This window comes from Hemiscyllium ocellatum, chromosome 25 (genome assembly GCF_020745735.1).
Source record: "Hemiscyllium ocellatum isolate sHemOce1 chromosome 25, sHemOce1.pat.X.cur, whole genome shotgun sequence".
Taxonomy (NCBI): Eukaryota; Metazoa; Chordata; class Chondrichthyes; order Orectolobiformes; family Hemiscylliidae; genus Hemiscyllium; species Hemiscyllium ocellatum.
The window spans coordinates 37,351,892-37,378,495 of record NC_083425.1 but is presented as its reverse complement, the minus strand read 5'-3'; the positions used below and the strand labels follow the sequence as shown (position 1 = coordinate 37,378,495).

The following is a 26,604-nucleotide window of genomic DNA, read 5'->3' as shown; positions in this document are numbered from 1 at the left end:
GACACTGAGATAGGGAGCAGCACACAAGTAATAAATACAAAATGTAGAAATTACCATAATTCACATGTGAAAATAGGCACCCTTTTATACGTGCCAATTTGAGATGTTTGTAGGTATATTTTAAGAATTGATATCATATTGAAAAGCTTGGAATAAGCTGGTAAATATTCCAAAACTAGGAGTGCACATTTACTGAAGTAAGTGGTTGGATAATGGTTTGATCAAGGATTTCAGACTCACAATCATGTCTTAATGGTAGGCAGCTTTGAGGGTGTTTGTTTGGAGTATATGTAATGCGGATGAACACAGAATTTAAATGTTAGTGAGTTGGAGAGTTTTTAACCTGCTTCTACAGACTTTCAGCCTCCTTTCTATTCTGTATCTAATACAACTGGAATGTCTGTCATTCCATTACAAATTCTCCTCCAGTGATTAGATCCTGTATTTCCCAGTGAGGAGAATGTGTTGTGTTGAGTTGTTCAGGACTGTTCTGTGGCATCACCTGATTGGAAAATTAAGACTGGCAGTACTTGTTAGCCTAGATGCCAGTCACTGCTCACCTCCTGCCTCGGGAAACAATGGGTGACTTGAATGTGATTGGAGCTTAAATAAAGGGATATGTGAAATCACATGGTGAAAACTACACTGAGATTGTATGTTGTTTTGAGGGAGATAATTGTCTGAGTCTGAGTAACAGGAAGCTTATATATCACCATAATACATCTGAAAATCACAGCAACATGTTCCCTCCAGCACAGACAATGGGAAGGTTTCTTGGAAACAGCATTCCCTCAAACTTTCTTCCTCAAACTTGCACAGGCCTCTGAAGCCACTTCTGGAACCGACACCGAAGACTATATGCAGAACCTTCACACAGCTTAGAGAGAACATGACTTGGCACCTCACCAAGTTGGAAAGCAGCCCCACCGAGAAATAAAAATAGAGTTCTGCAGACATTCTTGGAGTGTTGTAAAGTACATTGCATCTGTATAAAATACAGCAGAGGACTCGGCGATGTTTGAGTGCACTTGTCCCATGGCGCCTGCAATTGCAGCTATACCAATCTCTTCAGATAGTCATACTCCTCTGCTATTTCCCACAATCATGCAAATCTCTCCTATAGTTGTTATCTGAGCTCAACCTTTGGTGAGTTATAGTTGTTATTTATGATTTGGAGCAATGCAGGATGCATGCTGCATTAAATATGCATGGCAGATGCAGTACGATGTGGATAAATGTGAGGTTATCCACATATCCACAGCAAAAACAGGAAGGTATGTTATTATTTGAATGGCTGTAAATTGAGAATGGGGAATGTTTAATGAGACCTGGGTGGCCTTGTGCACCAGTCGCTGAAAGTAAGCACACAGGCACAGCAGGCAGTAAAGGAGGAAAACTGTATGTTGGCCTTTATAGCGAGATTTCAGTACAGGGACAAGGGTGTCTTGCAGCAATTATACAGGGCATTGGTGAGGCCATACCTGAAATGTGTGCAGTTTTGGTCTCCTTATCTGAGGAAGGGTGTTCTTGCTCTAGAGAGAGTGCAGCAAAGATTCACCAAATTGATTCCTGGGATGGTAGGTCTGACCTTTGAGGAGAAGTTAAGTCAGTTGGATTGTAGTTATTGGAGTTTAGAAGAATTAGGAGGGATCTCATAAAAACCAATAAAATTCTAACGGGTCTGGACAGCTTAGAAGCAGAAAAGATGTTCCCAATGGTGGACGAGTTCAGAACCAAGGGTCATTGTTTAAGGATAAGGAGTAAACCTTTTAGGACTAAGAAATTTCTTCACCCAGAGCTTGTGGGATCAATTGCCACAGATATTGATTGAAGCCAAAACATTATGTTTTCAAGAAGGATATAGCTCCTGTGGCTAAAGGGATATAGTGGGAGGGCAGGATTATGGTATTGAGCTTGATCAGGCATGATCATATTGAATGATAGAGTAGGCTCAAGGGTCAAATGGCCTACTCCTGTTCCTGTCTTCGATGTTTCTATGTTAGTATGGTTGGGTAGGCAGAGATAACCCCATGTTAAAATTGAAATAAGTTGCTTAAGCTCTGATCATAAAACTGATTTTGTGGCATGGTTCAATGCACTTGGAAATAGTATAATTATCCTGTAGACAGTCCCTGACTTAATGTGGAACAGGTTATATAAATTCACAGCTCACAGCCCTGCTGGTGCTTTCCTGTATGTTTCTTTGCCCCTTTCCTCTCCTTCCATGAATTTGTATATTTCTTGTTAATGTATAGCTACACAGTCACCTAGATTTGTCAGTCACTTATCCCCAATCTGTACTCTCCATACATAAACCTACATAATGAATATCAACACACTGGTGAGGCTGATATGAAGTTAGATCCTATCCTGTTCCAGCACTTGCTCATAGACTTTCAGTCGGGAATACTGGATAGGGATCAGGAGCAGGAACACAAGCTGATCCGACCTCCTCCTTCAGTTTGGGACACTGGTCAGCTACAGGAAGCCGACACTGCCCTGACTAACTTATCACATACTGATTAGTTTTATTGTAGTTCTGTTGTGACATTGACATTGGTTTGAACCCTCCATGTTTTCACTTTGAAAGTCATTTATTGAATGCAAAGATATGAGAGAACAGAGATCTTTTTGGCCTAATCAAGATAGCAAATTCTCATCAAATATATAGATAGATACATATGCATTTGGCAATGGCTGCTCTGACAGATTTGTGCCAACAGTGGTGAATTGTACCTGTAATTTTGAATGAGTGGGGAGAATTAGAAACCAAACAATTTGCTGATTACAAGACAATTAAACATGATTCTGAGTTGCTGTATTTAAGGGGAGAGGCAGATGCTGATCCCCTTAATACTTTAAAAAGGTTCTGAACTTTTGTCTATCAAAATATTGAAATATTGCGTGTAATTCTGGTCTCTTTCCTATCAGAAAGATGTTGTGAAACTTGAAAGGGTTCAGAAAAGATTTACAAGGATGTTGCCAGGGTTGGAGGATTTTTCCCTGGAGCGTCAGAGGCTGAAGGGTGACCTTATAGAGGTTTACAAAATTATGAGGGGCCTGGAGAGGATAAATAAACAAAGTCTTTTCCTTGGGATCAGAGAGTCCAGAACTGGAGGGCATAGGTTTAGGGTGAGAAGGGAAAGATATAAAAGAAATCTAAAGGGCAACTTTTTCACATAGGGTGGTACGTGTATGGAATGAGCTGCCAAAGGAAGTGGTGGAGGCTGGTACAATTGCAACATTAAAGAGGCATTTGGATGGGTATATGAATAGGAAGGGTTTGGAGGGATATGGCCGGGTGCTGGCAGGTGGGACTAGATTGGGTTGGGATATCTGGTCGGCATGGACGGGTTGGACCGAAGGTTCAGTTTCCATGCTGTACATCTCTATGACTATAAAATCCACACTTTATTTGATCTCAGGTTATTTATTGTTTTCCAATTTGCACACACTCCTCCCTGATCCTCTCGTTTACTTTACTTGGATTTAAACTGCTAAAGTGCCCCTGAATCTCTTGTGCCACATATTCCATTAAGATGAGGAGCTACAACATAATACTTTAGGTTCATGTTTTAGTTTTCCAATTTCCACAGAAATTATCTTTGATTTTTGGTGATTTATACCTGTCTTTGTGAGAACCATTTCTCAGAAGATCTTTTCAAAAATTAAAGCTTTACCAGACTTATTGTTGCCTGGTAAAGAAGAACAATGAGTTCAGTTGTGATGTTCTTGCCTTCTAAATTAAGGACTTTGAGAAGAATTTCATGTCGTGGGGGTTGAATTTTTTGCTTTGGGCACAATGAACTTGTAATGTGATTGAAATTGTTGCAATAGGTTGTCGCCAAATTTTGTTAAAATTAATTTGGATAATCAAATAGGACAATTGGGCAGCTTATTAAAACCTTGCTGTAACCTTTGTATAGAACCTTGGTGAGTCTGCACCTTGAGTATTGTGTGTAGTTTGACCTCTTACCTAATGAACACAGAAGAGGTATAGCAACGGTAAACTCAATGAATTCTTGGATGGAGGAATTTTCTTATTTGAAGAACTTGAATAGACTGAGTCTCTATATTCTCTTGCGTTTAGAAAAATGAGAGATGTTCTCATTGAAGCATACAATATTCTCACAGGGTTTGACAGGGCAGTTACTGGAAGAGTATTTCCTGGCAGATTGAGCCTAGAGCTCGACACAATCTCAGAATAAGAGGTAGAACATTTAGGACTTAGATGAGGAGTAATTATTAACTCAGAGGGTGATGAATCTTTGGATCTGTCTGCTGTAGAGGGTGAATCATTAAGTATATTCAAGACAGAGATTAATAGACTTCTAGATATTGAAGATATCAGGAATACTGCAGGAAAATGGCATTGAGGTAGAAATCACCACAATCCAGTGTGTGTCGGAGGCTGAAAGAACTGAATGGCCTCCTGCCCCTGTTTCCTATGTTCTTTTGTAACTCAATTGTTTTATTTCATTCTATGATGATGTATTCCTTGATATATTTAACTTTGGTAAACTGGTATTTATTCAAACAGCTGGGAAAGAATGCAACACCTAAAATGAGCATTTTTAACAAGAGTTAATTGTGAGTTAAGATTTAAGGTTAATGAAAATGAATTGAGAAAGATTTATTCTTCAGTATTTAATAGTTTCATTGATATATGTTAGTTTTTTAACTTAGCAAATTAATATAATTGATATGAAAAACCTTTTACAAGATGCTTACAAGTGCCTGTGCATCTAAGAAAGTGAGAGCTTTTCTAAACCAATACAATAGGCAGATTCTCACAGTTTTGACTGGTGAAGTGGCCATTGTTTATGGATGGGCTTCAATAAGTGTGAACTACAGCCTGAAGTAGCATAAAGGATGGTCTAGAGCAGAAAAAAATTGGATTTGTGCGTAAGTGAAGTTACAATTAAAATTCCCTGATGTTTAGAGTTAGGTCAACCAACTGCAATGGAACCTGGGCAAAAACCAATGGAAATTTACAAAATCTCAATCACATTACATTCAGGCCCTGAACTGTAATATCCAAGGGATTTGTTTATCCAATTTACTCCCACAGCATTCAAAAAAATCTGGTATGTAGACAGGAAATAAACATACCTCTGACAAAGTGGGAATGGGTTTCCTACTATTCTTTGCACACAGAAATGAGCTATAGATAATTTATATAAAATATACCAAAATATAAAATTAACAATATATTAGGAGTTTATATCCCAGCACTTCAGTAGGAGATTGGCAGATGTGGAGATGGAGTGCCCGTAGGCAGTTAATTGATTTAGGATGAGACTTCCACCCTTACCTGGGAACCTTAGAGAGCTGCTGTATACACACACACACACACACACACACACACACACACACACACACACACACACACACACACACACACACACACACCCTTTTCCTTGCCTGCCAGCTTTGAAAACTGCCAGACTGGACACTTGGCATGAGTCCATTCTTTTGGTGGGTTGCCAACAGCAGGATAAAGCCATTTGTTATGTTATCTGTGGTTTAATTGTACAGCCCAGGTATGATGCAAAATATGGGCAAAGTGGAACAGAATTTATGGAGAAAACACATTCACAGTGAAGTCAGTAGCCAAATAGAATGAAAGCTGGCCCCCTTCAAACCCTCCCCCCACCCACAATTGGTTGAAAACTGCAAAGCCAAAGCTACATTAGTTTACAGCATAGCTGCTGTTAGATAATGTAATATTTTTGAAATTAGCAACTATTCCAGTTGTAAGTAGAGTCTGTAAGTTGTATGTCTCAATTCAGTTTACTAGGTATATAGATGTTATCTAACAAAACCAGGCAATTGCCTCAGCAATTTTAGTCCTTTGGATTACATTCCTCTGTGACAGCCTGGAATACCCATCTCATGTACAAGTCTGCAATGTCCAAGTACTTGCTAATTACTCTTATTATTCCTGCAAAAAGAGAAACATAATAATCCATGAATGTGAGAAGTGGATAAAAGAACAGCATTTATGGCATGTTTCTGAGGGATAGACAAGGTCTCTGTGGGTTAGTTTATTAAAACACATCGTACCAGATATCAGCTGATATCTATGTATTAACTTGTAGACTCACAGCAGAGTAACTGTCCAGCAGAGTCTCATCATTTTATACACACAGCATTTGGCCTCCTTAAAGGTGAACTCTGTAAAGGCAAGGTACATATGCAAGAAACCCTTCCTTTACAAAAGAAGGCTAAACATTTATCATAATAAATGAGTCTCCATAGCATACCAATAATTTGCTGATAGAGTCGGTTCTGCTATAACACGATAGTTCCATTCTCATGCAATCCCGAGTTATAATAAAATCATGTATTGGCAGCACTATTCAAAAAAATGGGGCCAGAATCACATTATAACCAATACATGTTTTCAAAGTTCACGCTTTAGAGTGTCCCTGATTTATCAATCGTGTTACAGGGAATTCACATTAACAAACCGCACATTATAGCAGAATGACCTGTATATTCAAATCTCACAATGGTGACTGTGTCCGAAGGCACTGTTCCTGTGTACAGTCATTGCTGATGTTGCTTCTTATTCCTGTTGGTGCTGTCATTTTTTTTTTATTTTATGGATTGCAGTTGCTGTCCCACAATTTGCTTATTATGATGTACTGCAGCCAAGTTTTGTTCCAGATTAGTCACTAATTGATCTCATTCCTGGAGTTGTTTTGATAGTTCATATTTTCTTGGTATTTACAAAGTTCCTTAAGATTTCCAACTCATGTTCAAGCTTCTAGTTTTACGTTCTGGATTCTTATCATTCTAACAAAGTTTTTGCCGTGTGTTAGTCCAGTATAGTTTCTCCTTCAAATCCTGCTGAACAACTCCTCAGCCTCTCCAAATTTGTCAGGTTTTTAAATTTTCTTTAAAGCACAGGCTTCTTCCTCATGCTGCTTCAGTGGACCTTTGTTTCTTTTTTACATCCTTGAGTTCTTGCACCAGAGCATCATTAACAGCATTTACCTCTGAAAGAATTGTCTCATTAGTGATTTGCAGCTCCTTGTTCATTTTGGCCTTACACCAGTTTTTGCAGATCTATCATTTTCTCAAGCAGTCCTTTGAGCTCAAGCCAATATTTCTGTGACCGCTCTAGCTAAGCCTGTGCTGTTTTGCATGTGAGTTGTTCAAGATCTTGCTGTAAGCCTCCAATCATTTCATTGATCTGATGATACAGAGCCTGTAGTTCATATTGCTCCCTTTCTTTCTCTTTCATCTTTTCATTCATCTCTGTAATATAAACTGAGGTATTATCTAAAGACTGCATGTAAGATGCCCAGTATTCTCAAGTTTGGATTTATCCAGAGTTAAGAATTCAGCCTTTGATTCTTGACTTTCAATTTTCTCTGCTCAACAGAGAGATGATTCTTTTGCCCCACCCAGTCTTTCATATGCAGTCCTGTAACTGTTTCTTAAACAGCCTGTTGCAGTTTCTGTTGTGTCTCTGGTACTTTACTGATTCCATGGAATGTGACTGGTGCAAGTTCATGGCATGCTACTATATTTGCAATTGCTGGTCCATCAGTGTCCAAGATGGACAACATTTGAGATATTTTTCAATTTCAAAAAACACTTTATTCATAAATATGATCTTTATAAATATACATTAGTCACATACACAGTATGGTTCTGTATACTAACACGTCAGGGAAACAAACAAACATTGGAGTTTGACTCTATCCAGACAACATTTGAGATGCCCAGGTGGGTTGATTGTACTTGTACTCCAGCACCATCAATCCTGCCTCTGGAATTGGTGAACCCTTTATATGCTGAAACCTTTACAGTCGTAGGTTCCGTCATGGCTCTCCATGTCTGTAGGAATATGTCTTTAAGAATTCACAGGAGCAATATATTGGCACTTATTCCATGTCAATATTAGCCAATAATGAATAGTTAACAATTTTCTGAGGATTGCTAATTTGCATTTTGCAAACACTTCAGTCAGTATGATTACATCAATGTTTACCATGAAACCGCCTCCTGGCCTCAATTCTTACATGGTCAAATTCTGGTTTATTGATCATGACATGTAAACACCACTAATTTTTCACCACTGCCACCATTTGATATGGTTTAAAATCAGTTACTCAGGCATTGATAAACTCCATGGATTCGCCCATTTAAAACAGTAAAATACATTATCAAGTATGAAGCAGCCATTGCAGCAAATTTAACTGATTTGTGTGTGTGCAGCTTGAAGGGCCACAGCATATTGAAGCTGATGACCTAGTGATATTAAAACTGGACAGTTAATCCAGACACCCAGCTAATGTTCTGGGAACCCAGGTTTGAATCCTGTTGTGGCCGATGGAGGAAACTGAATTTAATAAAAGTCTAGAATTAAGCATATAATGATGACCATACATCCATTTCGATTGACATCTCACTGATGTCCTTTAGGGAAGGAAACTGCCATTCCTGCCTGGTCTGGCAAACATGTGACTCCAGATCCATAGCAATGTGGTTGACTTTTGACTGCTCTCAGCAATAAATGCTAACCTAGCCACTGAGGCCTATATTCTAATGGGCTGAGAAGTGGCAGATGGAGTTTAATTCAGATAAATGCGAGGTGCTGCAGTTTGGGAAAGCAAATCTTAGCAGGACTCATACACTTAATGGTAAGGTCTTAAGGAGTGTTGCTGAACAAAAAGACCTTGGAGTGCAGGTTTATAGCTTCTTGAAAGTAGATAGGATAGTGAAGAAAGCGTTTGGTGTGTTTTCCTTTATTGGTCAGAGTATTGAGTACAGGAGTTGGGAGGTCATGTTGCGGCTGAACAGGATATTGGTTAGGCCACTGTTGGAATATTGCATGCAATTCTGGTTTCCTTCCTATCGGAAAGATGTTGCGAAAGATAAAAGAGTTCAGAAAGATTTATAAGGATGTTGCCAGGGTTGGAGGATTTGAGCTATCGGGGGAGGCTGAATAAGCTAGGGCTGTTTTCCCTGGAGCGTTGGAGGCTGAGGGGTGACCTTATAGAGGTTTACAAAATTATGAGAGGCATGGATAGGGTAAATAGACAAAGTCCTTTCCCTAGGGTTGGGGAGTCCAGAACTAGAGGGCATAGGTTTAGGGTGAGAGGGGAAAGATATAAAAGAGACCTACGGGGCAACTTTTTCCACACAGAGGGTGGTACGTGTATGGAATGAGCTGCCAGAGGAAGTGGTGGAGGCTGGTTACACTTGCAACATTTAAGAGGCATTTGGATGGGTATATGAATAGGAAGGGTTTGGAGGGATATGGGCCGGGCACTGGCAGGTGGCACTAGATTGGGTTGGGATATCTGGTCGGCATGGATGGGTTGGACAAAAGGGTTTGAATCCATGCTGTACATCTCTATGACTCTAATAATTGTAATATCATAAAGCACAGCACATGTAGCCCTAAAAAATGAACTCTCTTCAAGACCAGTAACACATACAGCGCAATATGCCCAACCATATTCGGTAGCTGAGTTATTTCTGATATAATCATGAACCCATGAACATTTCAGTATGCAGCTTCAAAGTAACTGTTTTGATAATGACATTGTCAGCATTCAGTATTTGAACAAAAACTTACATTGAGCAACATATTGCAGACAGCTGTGATTATTTAACAGCTCTATTTTAAAAGTACAGAAATGAGTACCAGGAAAGGAGGGAGCTTTAAAGTGCTTCTAGAGGAGGCTCCAGCTCATTGGCCAAATAGTCCATCAGTCTGAATGGTCAGCCAACGCTGCCAATCTGATACATTGAACATCCCAATTGACAGGAAACTTGTTCAGACCGACAGCTATCATTGTAGCAGAACAGGCCACATTCCCCTCATTTCATGCCTGCCTTGTAAATATCTATTTAAGTCTTGTCTTCATTAAATGTGGCTTCCTTAATCTTCACTCTTCTTTCTCCTGACTGGTTCTCGGGACTGCTGGAGTGCAAATAAGGTTGATGAAAGTTGTCTTTAATCAGGCCTCCTAAATCCCCTCATGTTCCCCTGTAAAGAAATTGTTGGCAAGTGACCACCTCAAGAGTGACTTCACTGCCACAAACCCTCAATTCAGTGGAACTAACTCCTGGGCTTCAATCTCCTCCCAGCTCTGCAAAGTTAAACTTGTTTTCTCCATACTGTAACTCTTTTAAAATTCATGTTTAATGTTGTACCAAAACCAGATGTCAGACAGCTGTTGTCGGGTTTCTTGCTGAAAGGGAATGAAAAGCTGATGAGCAATCTGGTTTACTTTTTGGAGGGCGAATAAAAAGTGATTATTTTTGATCCAATAGAAATGGGAAGTGTTGCAAATGCTGAGCAGGTCTGGTAGCATTGTGCAGAGAGAAACATAAGTCACTGACTCTTCCTCAGAGTTAGTGCAGATTGTAGACCTGAAACATTAATGCTGCTTTCCTCTCCATGGATGCTGCCTGTCCTGGTGAAGATTTCCAGTGTTTTGTGTTTGTAGTTTAGATATCTAACATCTGCAGTACTTTGATTCGGGGTTGGCACTGAAAAGTGTAGTTAGTTTTAACTTTAAATTAGAAAATATTCATCACTCAATGCAAAATGTAGCTTCTCTGTAAACAAAGCCCACATGCGTGGGTAGAAATAGCACAACATTTCAGCTAGTGACAGTCAAGATTATAGCATTTCAATTTATAGCTCTAGAATTAGAATTACTGCATTTGCATATTATTACTTTCGCTGTTTCATGAGTTGTTCATAGAATCCCTAGAGCGTGGAAACAGGCCATTCGGCCCAACAAGTCCACACTGAGTCTTCAAAGAGTAACCCACCCAGACCCATTCTCCCACCTTATTACTCTACAGTTACCCCTGATTAATGCCCCTAACCCACACATCCCTGAACACTATGGACAATTTAGCATGGCCAATTCACTTAACCTGCACACCTTTGGATTGTGGGAGGAAACCAGAGCACCCAGAGGAAACCCACATAGACACAGGGAGAATGTGCAAACTCCACACAACCGCCTGACATTGTGAGTCAGCAAAGTTAACCACTGAGCCACTATGACAATTAGTTCTTGTAACTGATCACTTGTTATTCTAAACTCTGGATGCCAGAGAGTGAGATTTCCATAAACATTGGGTTCAAAGCTAACATTTTATTTTAATAGTGATAAGTAAACCCTCTTGGATAAAAATTATGAAATTGTCACTAGATTCATGTGAGATACTTCTGTGCTGAACTTTCGTAGAAACATCAAAAACAGGAGCAGGAGTAGGTCATTTGACCCCTTGAGTGGAATTGCTCTATCATTCAATATGATCATGGCTGATCTTCAAGATCAATAACCTAATCGCCCCCACCTCGCTATATCCCTTTAGCTTCAAAAACTATATCTACCATTTTTTAAACAAATAATGTTTGATCTCAACCACTTTCTGTGGCAGTGAATTCCTCATGCTCACAACTCTCTGAGTAAAGAAATTTTTCCTCATCTCAGTCCTAAAAGGTTTACCCCTTATCCATAAAGTATGATCCCTGGTTCTGGATTCTCCCACCATCAGGAAAACCTTCCCTCATTTAACCTGTCTTGTCCCCTTAGAATTGGCCATGTTTCTATGAGATTCCCCCTCATTCTTCTCAACTCCAGGGAATACTATCCCAACTGACTCAATCTCTCCTCATATGTCAGTCCTGCCATTCCAAGGATCAATCTGGTGAACCTTCGCTGCACTCCCTCTCTAGCAAGAGCATCCTTCCTCACAAATATTCCAGGTGTGTCTCTCCAATTGCAGCAAGACTTTCTTGTTCCTGTACTCGAATCCTCTCACTATGAAGGCCAACATACAGTTTGACTTTACTGCCTGCTGCACCTGCATGCTTACTTTCAGCAACTGATGCACAAGGCCACCCAGCTCTCATTAAACATTCCCCTTTCTCAATGTACAGCTATTCAAATAATAATCTGCCTTCCTATTTTTGTTAGCAAAGTGGAACACCTCCCATTTATTCATGTTATACTGCATCTGCCATACATTTGCCCACTCAGTCAGCCTGTCAAATCACACTGCAACATCGCAGCATCCTCCTCAGAGCTCATCCATGCAGTTTTGTGTCATCTGCAAATTTTGAGATATTACTGAGAGATACTTCCTTATCAGGCGTATTTTTATGTTAAGGAACACTTTTAAAATCACTTATACTGAAATCCTATTGCACCTAAATTCGATCTTAACACAGACCATGAGAGAACAAGAAATTTAAAATGTAACAGTACATCCTTATTTCTCACAGACAAAAAAAAGGTCTATTTAAGTAGATATTATTTCCAATGTGTGTGCTTACATATATGCATGTATGTACATTGGCTTGTATGTGTGTACAATGTATGGATATGTATGCCTGAACCATTATAAGATTTCTGTGTGACAGTGGGTGTGCCACATAAGCATTTTGATTTAAATCATTGCACAACAGATGCCACAGATGTAATCCTTTTAAATCCAGGAGAAAATAAGCCTGGTCATTTAACAACACATGCATTGTGTACGCTTCACAGTTCACTTAACAATCATTAGACTATAATCTGTTTGACTTGAAAATTCCTTGACAACGATAAATGCTTTATTGACCCTGGATGTCAGAATAACTATAGCTTTTTATTTACTTTCTCATCTGCATTTGAAGTAATTTTGTTTAAAGAATGGAGTGGCAACTTAACCTGCTGAACTGAGAATCTGCTACAAAAAAAATTCAAAACATCAGAGATTTCAAAAAGGCAGAGCAATTGCAGTTTATATGCTTAATGGGATGCTTATCAAAACATTAGGAACAGAGTTATGTGTAAAATGATGTTCCAGGCCTGCTAGAAAAGTGTCCTCTTTTTTCTCAACAGAATTCTGGGCAGAGAGACGTAGGGTGGGGGAGGGGCATTGAAAGAGTATCTTATGTTAGTTATTTTACAAATTCAATAAAGTTCCTTTTCAGCAAACCATCTTATTTCAAGCTTCTGATTCTCTGATTATATTATTCTGCTGTTCAAACAAACTTAATGAAACTTCACGAGGTCAGTGGTTAATAGTGTGCTGTGTGCGTCACTGTGTGGGCCATTCATCTAATGTACACAGTTCATTGTTGTTCCAATTCCACTGCGTCATTCTAATGTGCAGGTACCAGCCTAGCATTTCCAGGAATTAAAAAAACTATCCACAAAAGGTGCACTACTTGGAAACCAATATAACAGTACTGCTGTTTAGCAAAAAAATCAGTATGATTCGTAAAAGTATAGAAGCCACACAAAAACGCAACAAAAATTCTGATGGTCAGGCTTTAGGTTTAGTATTCACAAGTAATGTGTTCCAAAAATTTTATTAATTTGACATTTTTTAACCTGGGTAATTATATTGTAACTCAGGAGTACCAATAATTACTGTTCAATCTGTCCTTTTCTTAACTGTAATTAAATGTATTTTGTAAAAATTTCACTTCTGTCTCTATACCTCTGAAGCTACTTTTTTTGTTAAAGCTGAGCATGCTTTTCTTTGAAGTGTTGATGGTGTCTCTGTGTTCCTGTAGCATGGGTGTGAGGGTGATGGACACATCCTGGGTGGCCCGCAGAGGCTCCTCCGGAGTCCGAAAAACATCCTCCACCCCACCCGGCACGCAGCCCCCTCCTCCGCCCGCCGAACCTGCCGCTTCGGGTCAGTCGCCAATCCCTGAGCAGTCTCTAGAAAATTCCTCTTCTCCCTCCCCCACTCCTCCTCCTAGTGGCCCACCACCCAGGGCTGAACGTGCAAGGTAAGAGTGTGTCGCAGCTGCTGTGTCTGTGTCAGCAAGCTTCTGGAGCTTTCCTTTCCTCTCCTCGCACTCCTGTCGTTCTGTTTGACTGTTACCTGAGCTTCTGGCACATGGAGCGAGCTGAATCAGGAATTGGTGCACATCAGTACAAAAACACAAATTACTCAATGCGTTGTGGTATGAGAAGTGACCGACCCTACTGCACCTAAAGTTGTGCATTACGAAGTTGTGCATAATGTGTTTGTTTGGGCAGCACGTTAAACAATACCATCAGACAAATGGTGACAGCTCTAGGGCAGTGGTATGAAAATATTGCACAGCTTTGAGGGCCACAAAGAAAACCCTGTAGTGATGTAATGTTTGACAAGGGGAATTAGAGGGTGTCTATCCAATGCTGGCATTAAGGTTAGATGTTACAGAAAGCAGTATACTGGAGATGGGAGCTGCATGTTGTGAAGTGACACTGATAGATAGTGGAGCAAGATTCTAGATGATGGTGAGGAACTGTGAGTTCAACCTCTGCCAAGCTGGGAAAAATCAGAGAATGTTCTAACTGGTGAGAAATTAAAACTGTGGAGGAGCAGAGAGATTGACAGGAGCTGCTATAAACCAGTGGACAGGTAGAAAAATAATTAAAGAGGTGAATGAAGTGTTGACTTTCATTTTATGGGAGCAGGATTACAAAATACTGGGAGTGATGCAAAGTTGGACCTTTGAATCATAGATCCCCTACAACTTGGAAGCAGGCCATTCAGCCCATACCAACTCTCCAAAAAAATCCCACCCAGACCCCCCCCCCCCTCCAATAACCTTGAATTTCCAGTGGCTAATTCACCTAGCCTTCACACTATGGACAATCCACCTAATCTTTTGGACTATGGGAGGAAGCCAAAGCACCCAGACAAAACCCACACAGACACAGGGAGAATGTGCAGACTCCACACAGATAGTCCCCAGAGGATGGAATTGAACCCAGAACTCTGGAGCTGGAGTACTAACCACTAAGCTATCGTGCCATCCTGCTGTTTTCAGTTTTTGTTGCTGTGCCTCAGCAAGAGCATACAAGTCTCGGAGGATTAGATTAGATTAGATTAGATTAGATTAGATTAGACTTACAGTGTGGAAACAGGCCCTTCGGCCCAACAAGTCCACACCGACCCGCCGAAGCGAAACCCACCCATACCCCTTATACATTACCCCTTACCTAACACTACGGGCAATTTAGCATGGCCAATTCACCTGACCCGCACATCTTTGGACTGTGGGAGGAAACCGGAGCACCCGGAGGAAATCCACGCAGACACGGGGAGAACGTGCAAACTCCACACAGTCAGTCGCCTGAGTCGGGAATTGAACCCGGGTCTTCAGGCGCTGTGAGGCAGCAGTGCTAACCACTGTGCCACCGTGCCGCCCACAAACTGCAATGCAGATTCACCGAATGGACCTGAGAATAAAAGGGTTAAATTATATGATCAGGTTTTTCAGAATAGATCTATTTTCCCATATAAATAGAAGATTAAGGAGCGACAGAATCATTGTGTTTGCAACATTTAAGGTATTTGGTAGGGTGGATAAGAAGAAATTATTTGTCTGTTTGAGAAGTCCAGAACAAGGGGAAATAAGCTTAAAATTAAAAATATACTGTTCAGGGGTAAAAGTAGAAGGCATTTCTTCATAAAAAAAGATAGTGGAAATCTGAACCTTTCTTCCTTAAATGTTCTAGAGCTGGATTACTTAAACATTACAAAACTAGGAAATGGCTAGATTTTAAGAATATTAAATAATGTGGAATAGAGGCTAGGGACTGAACAATAAAATACAAATCAACCATGATGAGAACAGGCAAAAAATAATGAAGTGCTTTTTCCTGTTCTTAGGTTCCTAATATGCCGACTGTCATTGTACAATAGAAACCACATCTATTTGGGGTGGGGAATGTGCAGTCATTCTAGTTCTTCTGCCAAATAACAAGCAGTCGCCATTTAGTCCATTATACCCTTGGGCTAATGATAATTAACTTCAATCTAATTAAGACACAGAGATACAAAATAATGGTGTAGATGCTCTGTGCATTTTTTGTGTGATTTAATTTAGTTACCACTAGAGGTCAATCTATAAACATGTTGGCATGTTTTAAAAATGACAATCAGATAATTCAGCTAATAGATAGTTGATTTCAAGCTTGAATACCTGGGGTATAATGACTCCATACAGAAACCAGTGTTTGTTACTTTAGTGTTGTTTACAATGAGCTAGTATACTGAACTGCATTTCAAAATAAAGTAAGTGATACATTTGGATAATTACTGGACTTACAGGAAAGCACTTGTCAAGTCATTAAGGAGAAAGGCACAAAGTTGCTTTATTTCATTCAGAAGTTTATTTGAGCAGTCACAGGCACGAACCATTTATTTGAAACAATTATGATTCTTTTCAAATCGGGTATTTTTTAATCAAAGTTTTCGAGTGGATTAACTCACCCAACAAATTAAATCAAAACATAAATGATCAGAAAAATCCACAAGACTTTAAATTAAATCACTCCAAATTCAAACCCTGATTAGTGTGAAACTAAGCTGGTTAGAGATTCATTTTTTATTAATTGTTATTGACTTAAATATCACTGATTTTGGAAGACTTTTATCCTGTACCTCTGTTTAATTAAATAATAAATACTAACAATCTGAAGTTAAGTGTTCATGAGCAGTCAAATTAAATTCTTTAAATGCTTCTATTACCTTCCTGCAATAACATTTTTCTTTTAGAAAAAAATTCAATTAACTTCTAATTTTCTGCATGGATTTTGTCAAATCGGTCCATTTATTTTATACACATGGTATATCCCTGGTATTGTTATTGTTTCAATGTGTCTTATTATTCAGCAATTAATTTAGTCCAAAACTAATAATTTCTCCTTTCACAAACTGATAAACTTTGAAGAAAATCTTTATTTTTCATCAGATATTGGAAACAGTAATTTCTCAGAATGGGAAGGTGGTCATTTCACTATATACTGTAGCAGCTTGAACTCCAATACTGACCCAGTTCATTTCATCCCATTGTCTTTATTATCCACATTGCATTTCATGTATGAGACTTCTACTTAATTTGAATGCTTCAGATTTTTTTTTGTAAAATTAATTTTACAAAGAACAAAACTCCTTTATCAACTATGTCTGAAGTCCTGTTCCATAATTGATTCAGGCATGATTGAGATAAAGAAACCTCTCTTGTCCTCACTGATAACAGTGCCAGAGAAAGAGGCTGAATAACAGGTTCCTTGCTTAATTGTTTTCAGAATCGAAGAATCCAGTTACCTGACTGCAGTTCACTTTTACCACTACATTTGTCCACAATCACATTGCCACTAATTCTAAAAAAATCTTATAAATTACAAGTCAAAAATATTTGCCAAAATAATGAATTATATAAAAACTGTATCAGCACTTTGTATTTACAGATCAAAGATGACAATCTACTTTAGATGTAAACTTAAAAAGATGCAGAAAAAGATCTGCTAATGCAGCATTTATAAGATTGTTCTTGGTGTTTTGTTGATGCTGGCAATTCTATAGAGGCTTGTCATTTTGACTTTGAATAATAGTGTAAATTGGGCAAAGTTGATCATTAGATATCTCTGTCAAGTTTTACTTAACCCAGAGAGGCTTATTCTTTATTTTAAAACTAACTGTTCAGCCATATTATTGCATACCTCTGGAGCCCAAGCATTCTGGCTGAAGATAGGGGCACTACCAATATACTATAAGAGAGTCCAGTGATGCTCAGATATCTTGCAATCAATTTGGTCAGAGAAGTTATTACACTCTGGAGCAGGTAGGACTTGAAGCCGAGACTCCTCGCTCAAACGTTAGGATAATTACTACTGTTCCACAAAAGCCCCTCCAGAGATTTATAACATGCTACTAAATTAGTATAACATGTTTTTCAATACCACCCAAAGCCAAGATTTCCTTCCCTCATTTTGAACTATCCTGATTCCCTGAGAAGATGGTGGGTAACTATCGAGCATCAAAAAATCACTATTTAATATTCATGACAGTCACAAGCAGGTCAAACCTTGCCCGAATGCACCTGAGAATCCAGAGTTAATTTGTTCCAGTAAATCTCTTAAAACTACACTTATTTCTCTAATTTCTTGTACAGACCTGAGCTGTGACACCCTGCAGAATGACAAAAGACATGCAATAAATTAGAACAGTTTCAGAAACCATTGAGATGTCACTGATACTTTGAAGTGCAGTGAATGCATGTGCGTTTTGTATTTTAGATTTTAAAGCGTAGAGACACAATGTTTTGCCTAGATTTCAAGTTCAGCATGGCAGTGCTCAATTCTTCATGTCTGCTGTGTGTTGTATCGTCACCCAGCCACCTTATTGCCACTGCTTTGTTGCTTTACAGCGAATGTATGTTGTGTATTGTCATGCTGTGTCTGAGTTACTAAACCTTGTATTTTTTATCTCTGTTGATTTCTCCCCTCCTTCCTGTTTTCTTTTGTACCTCCCCAAACAAATGTTGTTGCTCTTTTTAACGTTTACAGCACAGACGAGTTGTCTTCCAATTGGTCGGATTCCAGTTACTCTTACCCTTCCCCAGAGAGTAAAAGACCTTCCCCTTCTTCTTGTTACCAGCATGCCCACCATTTCCACCTTCAGGCTCAGCCATCTGCTAGGCCCGAGGGTCTCCCTCAAGCTTCCTCCCCTCAAAAGTGGTCAGGGTACAACCCAACCTTTGTCACTCAGCCCCCCTCCCCACAGCAGCTTGACATCAACTCCAACCCCAAGCCGTGTTCCCTGCACCTTTCTAAGCAAAGCCCCCTCACTGACTCGCATGTATCTGAAACTAATATCTCACCTGTCTACATCAAAACCCCTCTGCTCCTAACCAAGCACGACCCTTGTGGTACCCCCTTTAACCCTCCTGTGTCAGCCTCTCCCCCATGGGTCGGCTGTGCCTGTGCCAGAAACAAAGGAACCAGGCTGACTAGGTAAATATTTAGAATTCCTGCCTCAATACTATGAGTTTTTCTGAACGAGTTATTAACATGTATATGAAAACCGTTAGGTCTTCTATTGAGATAATGTTGTAAATTGTAGAGGATTAAGTTTTTTAAAAAAGTGCTTGTAGGGCTTATGTAAATGTCTGACATGTATTTTTTATTATTAAGTTTATTTACCATGTTTGATAGAACAGGTTTTGTAAGATCATAACACTGTTGTGTATTAAGCTTTGTAGGTTGAAGGACTATGCGGATGCAAGTAATCCTCTTCTTTTCTCTTCAGTGCTATGAAAGGCAAAGAACTTTCACCTGTGATTGGACAAAAAGGGAGACCTGTTTCCGACCATGTGACTTCCTCAAGCAGCCTCCAGCAGAGCATTGCCATCAGTCAACTGCCAAGTGAGCAAAGCCCCCATACACTGAGGAAAGGTGGGCACTTGTTTTTTCCTTAAACAGTGCTTGTTGCACAGTGTGCCTTGTTGTATGTTCGCGACACAGATGGCAGGAAATTGATGTTGAGAGCCTGACTCCATGCACAGTTGACAGCGTTCTCCTGCACATTCACATCCTTGTAAGGTTTGACGCTGCAATTTGAAGACAAACACACACCCAACATTCAGTGCAATGTGACCAAAATTCCTGGCATCACAGCAAATTTGAAAAGTGTACATCCTAACACCACTGCAGCCAGACAGTGAACTGACTGTAGGTTCATTTTGTGTCCCCTCATAATATAACAGAGAAACAACATCAGGGAACAGGATTATAGTGTACGTTGAAACTTCCCTATGAACAGCAGTACGACTCTTGCAGATTGACTGGGAAACAGGTTTAAAAGTGTAAGGATAAGTGAAGTGGTCTGGACACATGGATTGTACAGTTTCATTATTCTGTATTTGACAGGCCCATTTTTACTGTGTGTAAGGTGGAACTTTGAAGTTCAAAGGAAGCTGAGACAGCACACTAAATCAATACAAGCTGAGTGGCACAACAAGTCTCAGCCATGCTGATATCCATTACAGTACAGGACTTGCCATTTAAAGAAAATATTTTAGGCAGGTATTCTGATCATCAGAATGATTGCCGTTATCAGGAGATGATTTTCTGGGTTACTGGTTTGACCTTTTATGCTTGATTCTTTTGAGCACTGGGGAGCACTTATTAAACAATAGAATTAAAAGCAGAATATGCTGAGAATGTTCAGCTGTTTATATATAGAGAAAGAGAAACTGGCCCAAAATTACAGAAGGTTGACCATACAATGACTGTTCCTTAATTCATAGATGACATCTTAGCAGGTTGGCAGGTCTCTGCCAGAGGTCATTATGGAACTTAACAGCCCAGTTCTTGACCCATTAATCTTTTGGTTCATGGAGCAGGATGTCCACAATTTACTTGGATCCCGAGTGAAGGATTTTAACTTCTCTGCTGCTGCTCGATCTAATGCTAAAATGTTGTGTGAGAGCATGATGTGGTATAAAGGGCACGTTCTTGCCATTTTTAATCTTTGCAAGTTCCTCCCAGTCACTAATGTTAATGCCTCAGCATTTCAGAGAGATCTTCAGTGTGTCCTTGAATCATTTCCTTTATTCTCCCCTGGAATGCTGGCCATTTGAGAGCTGAGAAATCAGGCATGGCAGGGGAGACATTTTCTGACCAGCAGGACACAATGTACAGTACATTGTAGCTGTGTTAGCAGGGGCTTTGCCTGAGTACTGGTGGAGATGGCTTGAGGAAGGACACAAGTGGTCCTCCCATTGACTCTGTGAGACATGGCAGGAGTGTTGCTGATGAAATTTCACCAGCATTCTCACGTGCCCCTGATGGACAGTGCAGCATCAGAGAGTGTTGATACCTCCTGCTCTGTACTCATGGATGTTTGTTGACTTGTTGAGGTCATTGTTGGAAAACCCTTAGCACCGTAGTATGTAGAAGGCTGAGCTAATCTGGTTTTGGACTTCCTTATCAATGGTGGCCTTTTGAAAGAGGAGGCGACCAAGTTCTGGGAAGTGTTCTACATTTTCTAGAGTCTTTCCTTCAACATGTTTTGAAGTTGTGGGTTTAAGTGTAGGGTTTGTTTTAGCAACATTGAAGGATCAGTCAAGTTTTTTGTTTGCAGAATTGAAGATCTCGAGAGTGGCTTCCAACTCTGTTGCAGAATAGGCCATGTCTCTGGAGTCATCAACACCCTGTGGGTCGTGTATGTCTGTAGTGGCCAGTTTAGGTTCTGGCACCATGTTCTACATCCAGATGGTATTTAATACTGACACCAGAGGACCTGGATCTCTGAGCCAAATAAGAAGATTGTCATGCCGCCTCGCTTGACCCCGGTTCAGATTTTGAAGACATCTGTTTCAGTTTTCGCGTCATCCTATAGCTATTGTAGGATTAGGATGCAGTTTCTGCAACATCCATATCTCTGCATCTCAATCCACAGAGTCTCATGATTTACTAATTCAGTCAGGTTGATGACCTGCTGTCATTCCTGGCATGTTTTTTGGATTTGCCTGATAACCTAGACCAGTCATTGATTCCCATGGCAAGTCTAACAATACACTGTGTGAATCTGATGGAGGTCTCAGTCTCCAGCAGAACTGCCTCTGTGTCACCTCTTTTTGCCACATCTTGTCCAACTCAAGTACTTAACAAGCCAGTAGCATCAAGAGCCCAGGGATGGGGCCAGGTCAGAGCATGGTGCTGAGAAGGTTCTGTCAGCTAAAGGCTGGAAACTCTTCTGTACTCAGCAGCATTATGAGGAAGTGGCTGCTTTCAGTATTACACTCAATCAAAGCCTCCAATGGGGAAGGGGTTCAGGTGGAGGTGACCAATGTTGGCAAGGTGTGGTCAGGGGAAGGAGTGGAAGATGGGTAAGGAGGGCAGAACATGGGGTTTTTTGTACCACCTTCTCCTTTCCATTTCAGCTAAATGAAGGATCTCTCCCCCACCCCACCAGTTCTGTGAACCTGCAAGCTATCAGGTCTGAGTCTGCTTCTTGCTCTCACAAGATAGTAGGCCTTATACCCACAGTAGTGTGAATGCCAGCAGTGACAGGCTAAACCTCTTAAATGGGCATTAAATGCTCACTTGAGGGCCTCAGTTGGCATCAGGGCTGTACACAGACTTTCCTGCCCCACAAACATGGTGAAACATAGAAACTAGAAGCAGAATTAGGCTATTCAGCCCTGCTGCTCCATCATTCAATATGATCATGGCAGAAGCTCTATCTCAATGCTATTTCCCCACTTCCTCCCCATATCCTTGATGTCTTTAAAATCTATAAACATATCTGTCTCTTTCATGAATATATTCAGTGACTTGGCCTCCACATCATTCTGTGGTAGAGACTTCCACAGGTTCACTCCCCTTAGAGTGAAGAAATGTTTCCTCATCTCAGTACTGAATGGTCTACCATGTATCCTGAGACTGTGGCCCCCTGGTTCTGAACTCCTCAACTTGGGAAAGCTGCTTCCCTGTGTCTAGTTTGTCCAATCCTGTTCGAATGTTATACATTTCAATCAGATCCATCTCATCTTTCTAAACTCTGGTGAATGGAGGTCCAGTCTTTCCTTACAGGACAGTCTTCCCATCCCTGGTATCAGGAGAAAGTGTGGACTGGAGATGCTGGAGATCAGAGTCAAAAGGTGTGGTGCTGGAAAAGCACAGCTGGTCAGGCAGCATCAAGGAGCTGGAGAGTCGGCATTTCGGCATAAGCCCTTCATCAGGAATCCCTGGCATCAATCTAGTAAACTTCCACTGTACTTTCTGTAGGAAGCAGAAAGGTGCCTGGGTCTCCCCCGTCACTCTCCTGACAAGGAACTACATTGCTCCCAGTCACCAAACATGCAATGGAGCAGAGTGAGTCTGTCCTGTACCTCTGATTTGGTATTTGAGGTGAAGTCTTCGGATTGCTAATGGGCACTAATAAATAGTTGAAATTAGAGCAAAAAAGCCAATGGCAATGCTCAGCAGGTCAGGTAGTCCCTGTAGACAGAGAGAGAGAAAAAAAGAAACAGAGCCAGTATTTCAGAACCTGATGGCAGGTCTCCGACCTGAAACGGTGTTTTCTCCAGATGCTGCCTGACACACTGAGTACTTCCAGCTTTTGGTTTCTGATTATTCCAGCATCTACAATACTTTGCTTCTGTATGAAATAGTTCAGTTGCATGTACTGATGGTTTCAACAGGTACCCGCCATAGCTGAACTTCTTCTTGTCTCCATTCCTAACACATCCCTTCCTGGATACACTGCTCCGTTTCTCCCACTTGTCAGGCCTTCCTCTTTCTTCTCCAATGTGCTGCAGTGCACAAGGTGTCTCCTCTATGGTACAGTGCTCAGACTGGCCTCTGGACTGCACTGCTGCAATGTTGAAAGGGAGTGCTTTTGCATTAAAATATATTGTTTTGATCTTCGGAATTTTTCTAATCGGCTGTTTTTTTAAAATGATATTTTATTGTACCAAATGTGCATTTAAAAACATACACACACAAGCTAAAAATTTTGTTTCTTTCCTTTACAGCTGCAAAGAAGGTGGCCCCCATAGCACCTAAAATCCCCTTTGACCAGGCAGCAGGCCAGCCTTCCCCTGCAAGCCTATCTCCCACTCCCCCAAGCACTCCATCACCATATGCTGCAAACTATCCTCAAGCCTATACCTTACCATCAAGCCAAACACCCCCAGCTGCTCCATCCCTGTCTTCACCTCCATCCCAAACAAGCACTTTAACTAAATCTCGACCCACACTCAAACCTAGACAAAGACCCACCCTTCCACCTCCACAGCCTCCTACAACAGGGTCTAGTCCACAGCCTTTGGACCATACAATTTTAGACAACCTGTCAGCTGGAGAAAGCATGTCTACAGGTATGAGTTTACCTTAATTTACCAGTCTTCGCAGAGGACACCGAATCATGCTAACATGTTACATTGCATTGTAAATTAATGGATTTAAGTATTTTTAAATTATTCAGTTTGGAATAATAAGATCAGTGAAATGAATTTGAATTCTTGTTTTATATGTTTTTTTAAAAAAAGTTCTAATGATTCAAAATCTTAAAAACATTTATATTATTTCGAAACGAAAGCAATAATATCTTTCTTTAATTCATTTTAAAAGTGTGGCCATTATAGGCATTTATTTCTCCCCACTTGAGAAGTTGATATTGAATCACCTTTTTTGGACTGACACATTTTACCTGCGAAGCCACTTGTGAGGGCACTAAAGAGCCAACCACATCAGTATGCTGTTGGAGTTACAAAGATATCCAACTATGTAAAGGTTCATTCCCTAAAGGCCATTGGAGATTGCTATGGCAATTATAGTCATAGTCATACTGAGTTTTTGTTTCTCTCCATTTTGTTTTAAATTGGATTTATATTTCTTAAATTTTTCTAGTGTGTTGAATGCAGTTTCTCAGAGTTATTTGTCTGTAATATAACCATGACACTAACATAGCTGATAGTTAAGTGTGTGGTGAAGTCCCTGATAGTAATATCCATCAGTCTGTATTCTCAGATGGATTGCCAGGCAAAGCCTCTCATGATAGCCAAATACACACACCATTTCTGGGAATCAGCTTTGCTCAGTTGGCTGGATCATTGGTTTACAGAGCAGTGTGATGCCAACAGTGTGGGTTCATTTCCCATTACCGGTTTGAAGTTACCATGAGGGACTCTCCTCAATCTCTTCCCTCAGCTGAGGTCTGGTGGTTCTCAGGTGGAGTGATCACCAGTCACTTCTCTCTAATAAGAGAACAGCTCCTGTGGTCTGGTAAGACTATGGCAACGCAACAACAACATACCATATCTACAACCATATATTAAACAAAAGGTGCAAGATAGTTTAATTTGAAAAACTTGGTTGATGTGGAAGATGACTCTGTTCCTCCACTGGAATCTGTACTGACTGCCTGGAGCATTACTGACAGTTGTCGGCAATGTCTAGTTGGAAAATTATGTTGAGGTTGTAAAAGACATTGGTGAGACCTCTTCTGGAATACCGTGTTTAAGGATGGATGATTAAGCTGGAAAGGGTTCGAAGACATTTACCAGGATGTTGCCAGGATATGAAAGGTTTGTGTTATAAAGAAAGGCATGGATTTCTTTCACTGAAGCATGAGTTGAGAGCAACGTGATAGAAGTTTATAAAATAATGAGGGATATAGAAGGAGTTAATGGTAGTTGTCATTTCCCTAGGATGGGGGATTTCAAGACTGGGAGTGGATTTTTAAGGTGGAAGGAGAGAGATTTAAAAAAACATGAGGGCAAATATTTTACACAAAGGGCAGTTCACATGTAGAATGAACTTCCTGAGGAAGTGGTGGATGTGGGTACAATTACAACATTTAAAAGACATGAAAAGGAGGGATATGGGCCAGCAATGGGCAGGTGGAACTAGTTTAGTTTGGGCTTATGTTCAGCATGGACTGGTTGGACTGAAAGGTCTGTTTCCGTGCTGTGTGACTCCCCACTGGTGAAAATTCCTTTTTTTTCATGAGAGAACTTGGAAGAAAATATGAATTTAAATATGTTCAACTTTAAACAGATTAAACCAATTTCCTGAGAACATATCCCCACCAGTTTTTGCTGCTGACATCTATTTCGTTGTAAAAAAAAATGAAACAAGAATTCAAATGCATGATTTGAACCATGGTCATTTTGCCATGAAATCTTAAAATATTTATTTCAAAGAAAGCAATGTTCATGGCAGGAAATAATATTGTCCTTGAGACATGCAACATTTTCGATTGTACATCCACATAGTGAATTTCCCACACTTACTTTTATTTCCAAATGTGTTCTTTGCTCTGTTAATAACTACTTTGAATAGTAGTCAACAATTCCAATTCATGCCCAAGATGATTGGGAAACTATCCTGTTTGGAGGGTAGTTAACAGGAGTAGCTGTGCATGCACAGATTTATTCATTAGCCCCAGTGTTCTAGTTACTGTCCACTCCTCAGGAGCTGAAAAATTAAAAACCAATGAGCCAACATCCAACACAGTAATTTATGTGAGACGATGAAAACACTTCATAAATATGACCATTTCCAAAAGCAATCCCAGTTTCTCTTTATCCCACCATTAGAAAGAGTAACATTATCTCCATGGACAATTATAGAGATCACCTTACTTGCATTAAATGCCACCTCTTAAGACAACTTCATAGCTATTAACTTCTACCTAGTAAATTCACTGCTGTACTGCTGTGTAATAGTTACGGTTTATCAATGACTAAGTAAATAATGTAAATGTGCAATAATGAACACTGTTAATTTCAGGAAATTTTCCCAGCGAAGGAGAAACCTTATGCAAAGGTATAAGGCCTTCAGGATGTGTTGCTAGGCAGAGTCTTTCTTTAATTGGCTGATACTTTGCTGATATCTGAAATCCTAGCAACGCACCCTTTTCAACTTCTGGTGTTTCGCTTTTGAGAAACTATTGATCTAAAATATTCTGAAACCAGTGAAAATTCAGCTGGAAGATTAAGCAGCTCGTCCACATTTCACTGTTCGTTGATTTTTGGGAAGAATGCTTCTTCTCCTGACTGAAAGTAGCCTTTGCTAATCATCAATAACAGTGCTTTTCAGATAAATTGGAATGCTGAATGAAAGACAAACAATACAGAATGAAGTACTTAACAATACTCAGCTCTTGGGACTAAACAGTCAATGTGGCTGGTTATCCCTAGCTGATAGAGACCAGCTCCAACCCATCGCAAAGACACAATCCTCAGCACTGCAGGAATATGATGATATATAGCTTCTCGATATCATTCTTTGAAATTCAGTTGGAATAAATTATGAAAGGTCA

At 40.1% G+C, this 26,604-nt stretch overlaps 1 protein-coding gene across 6 annotated transcripts in view; it reads left to right on the top strand.

Moving 5' to 3' along the window:
* Positions 1-26,604, top strand: part of LOC132827649 (rho GTPase-activating protein 44-like) — a 309,700-nt gene that overhangs the window by 275,174 nt on the left and 7,922 nt on the right. For 2 of the 6 annotated variants that reach the window (XM_060844238.1, XM_060844239.1), the window contains exons 17-20: positions 13,556-13,777; positions 18,336-18,782; positions 19,078-19,223; positions 23,312-23,656. In XM_060844238.1, coding sequence (XP_060700221.1) covers positions 13,556-13,777; positions 18,336-18,782; positions 19,078-19,223; positions 23,312-23,656 — 1,160 coding nt within the window. The remainder of the gene's footprint in view (positions 1-13,555; positions 13,778-18,335; positions 18,783-19,077; positions 19,224-23,311; positions 23,657-26,604) is intronic. The other 4 variants (XM_060844240.1, XM_060844243.1, XM_060844241.1 and 1 more) reach the window with 3 other exon arrangements.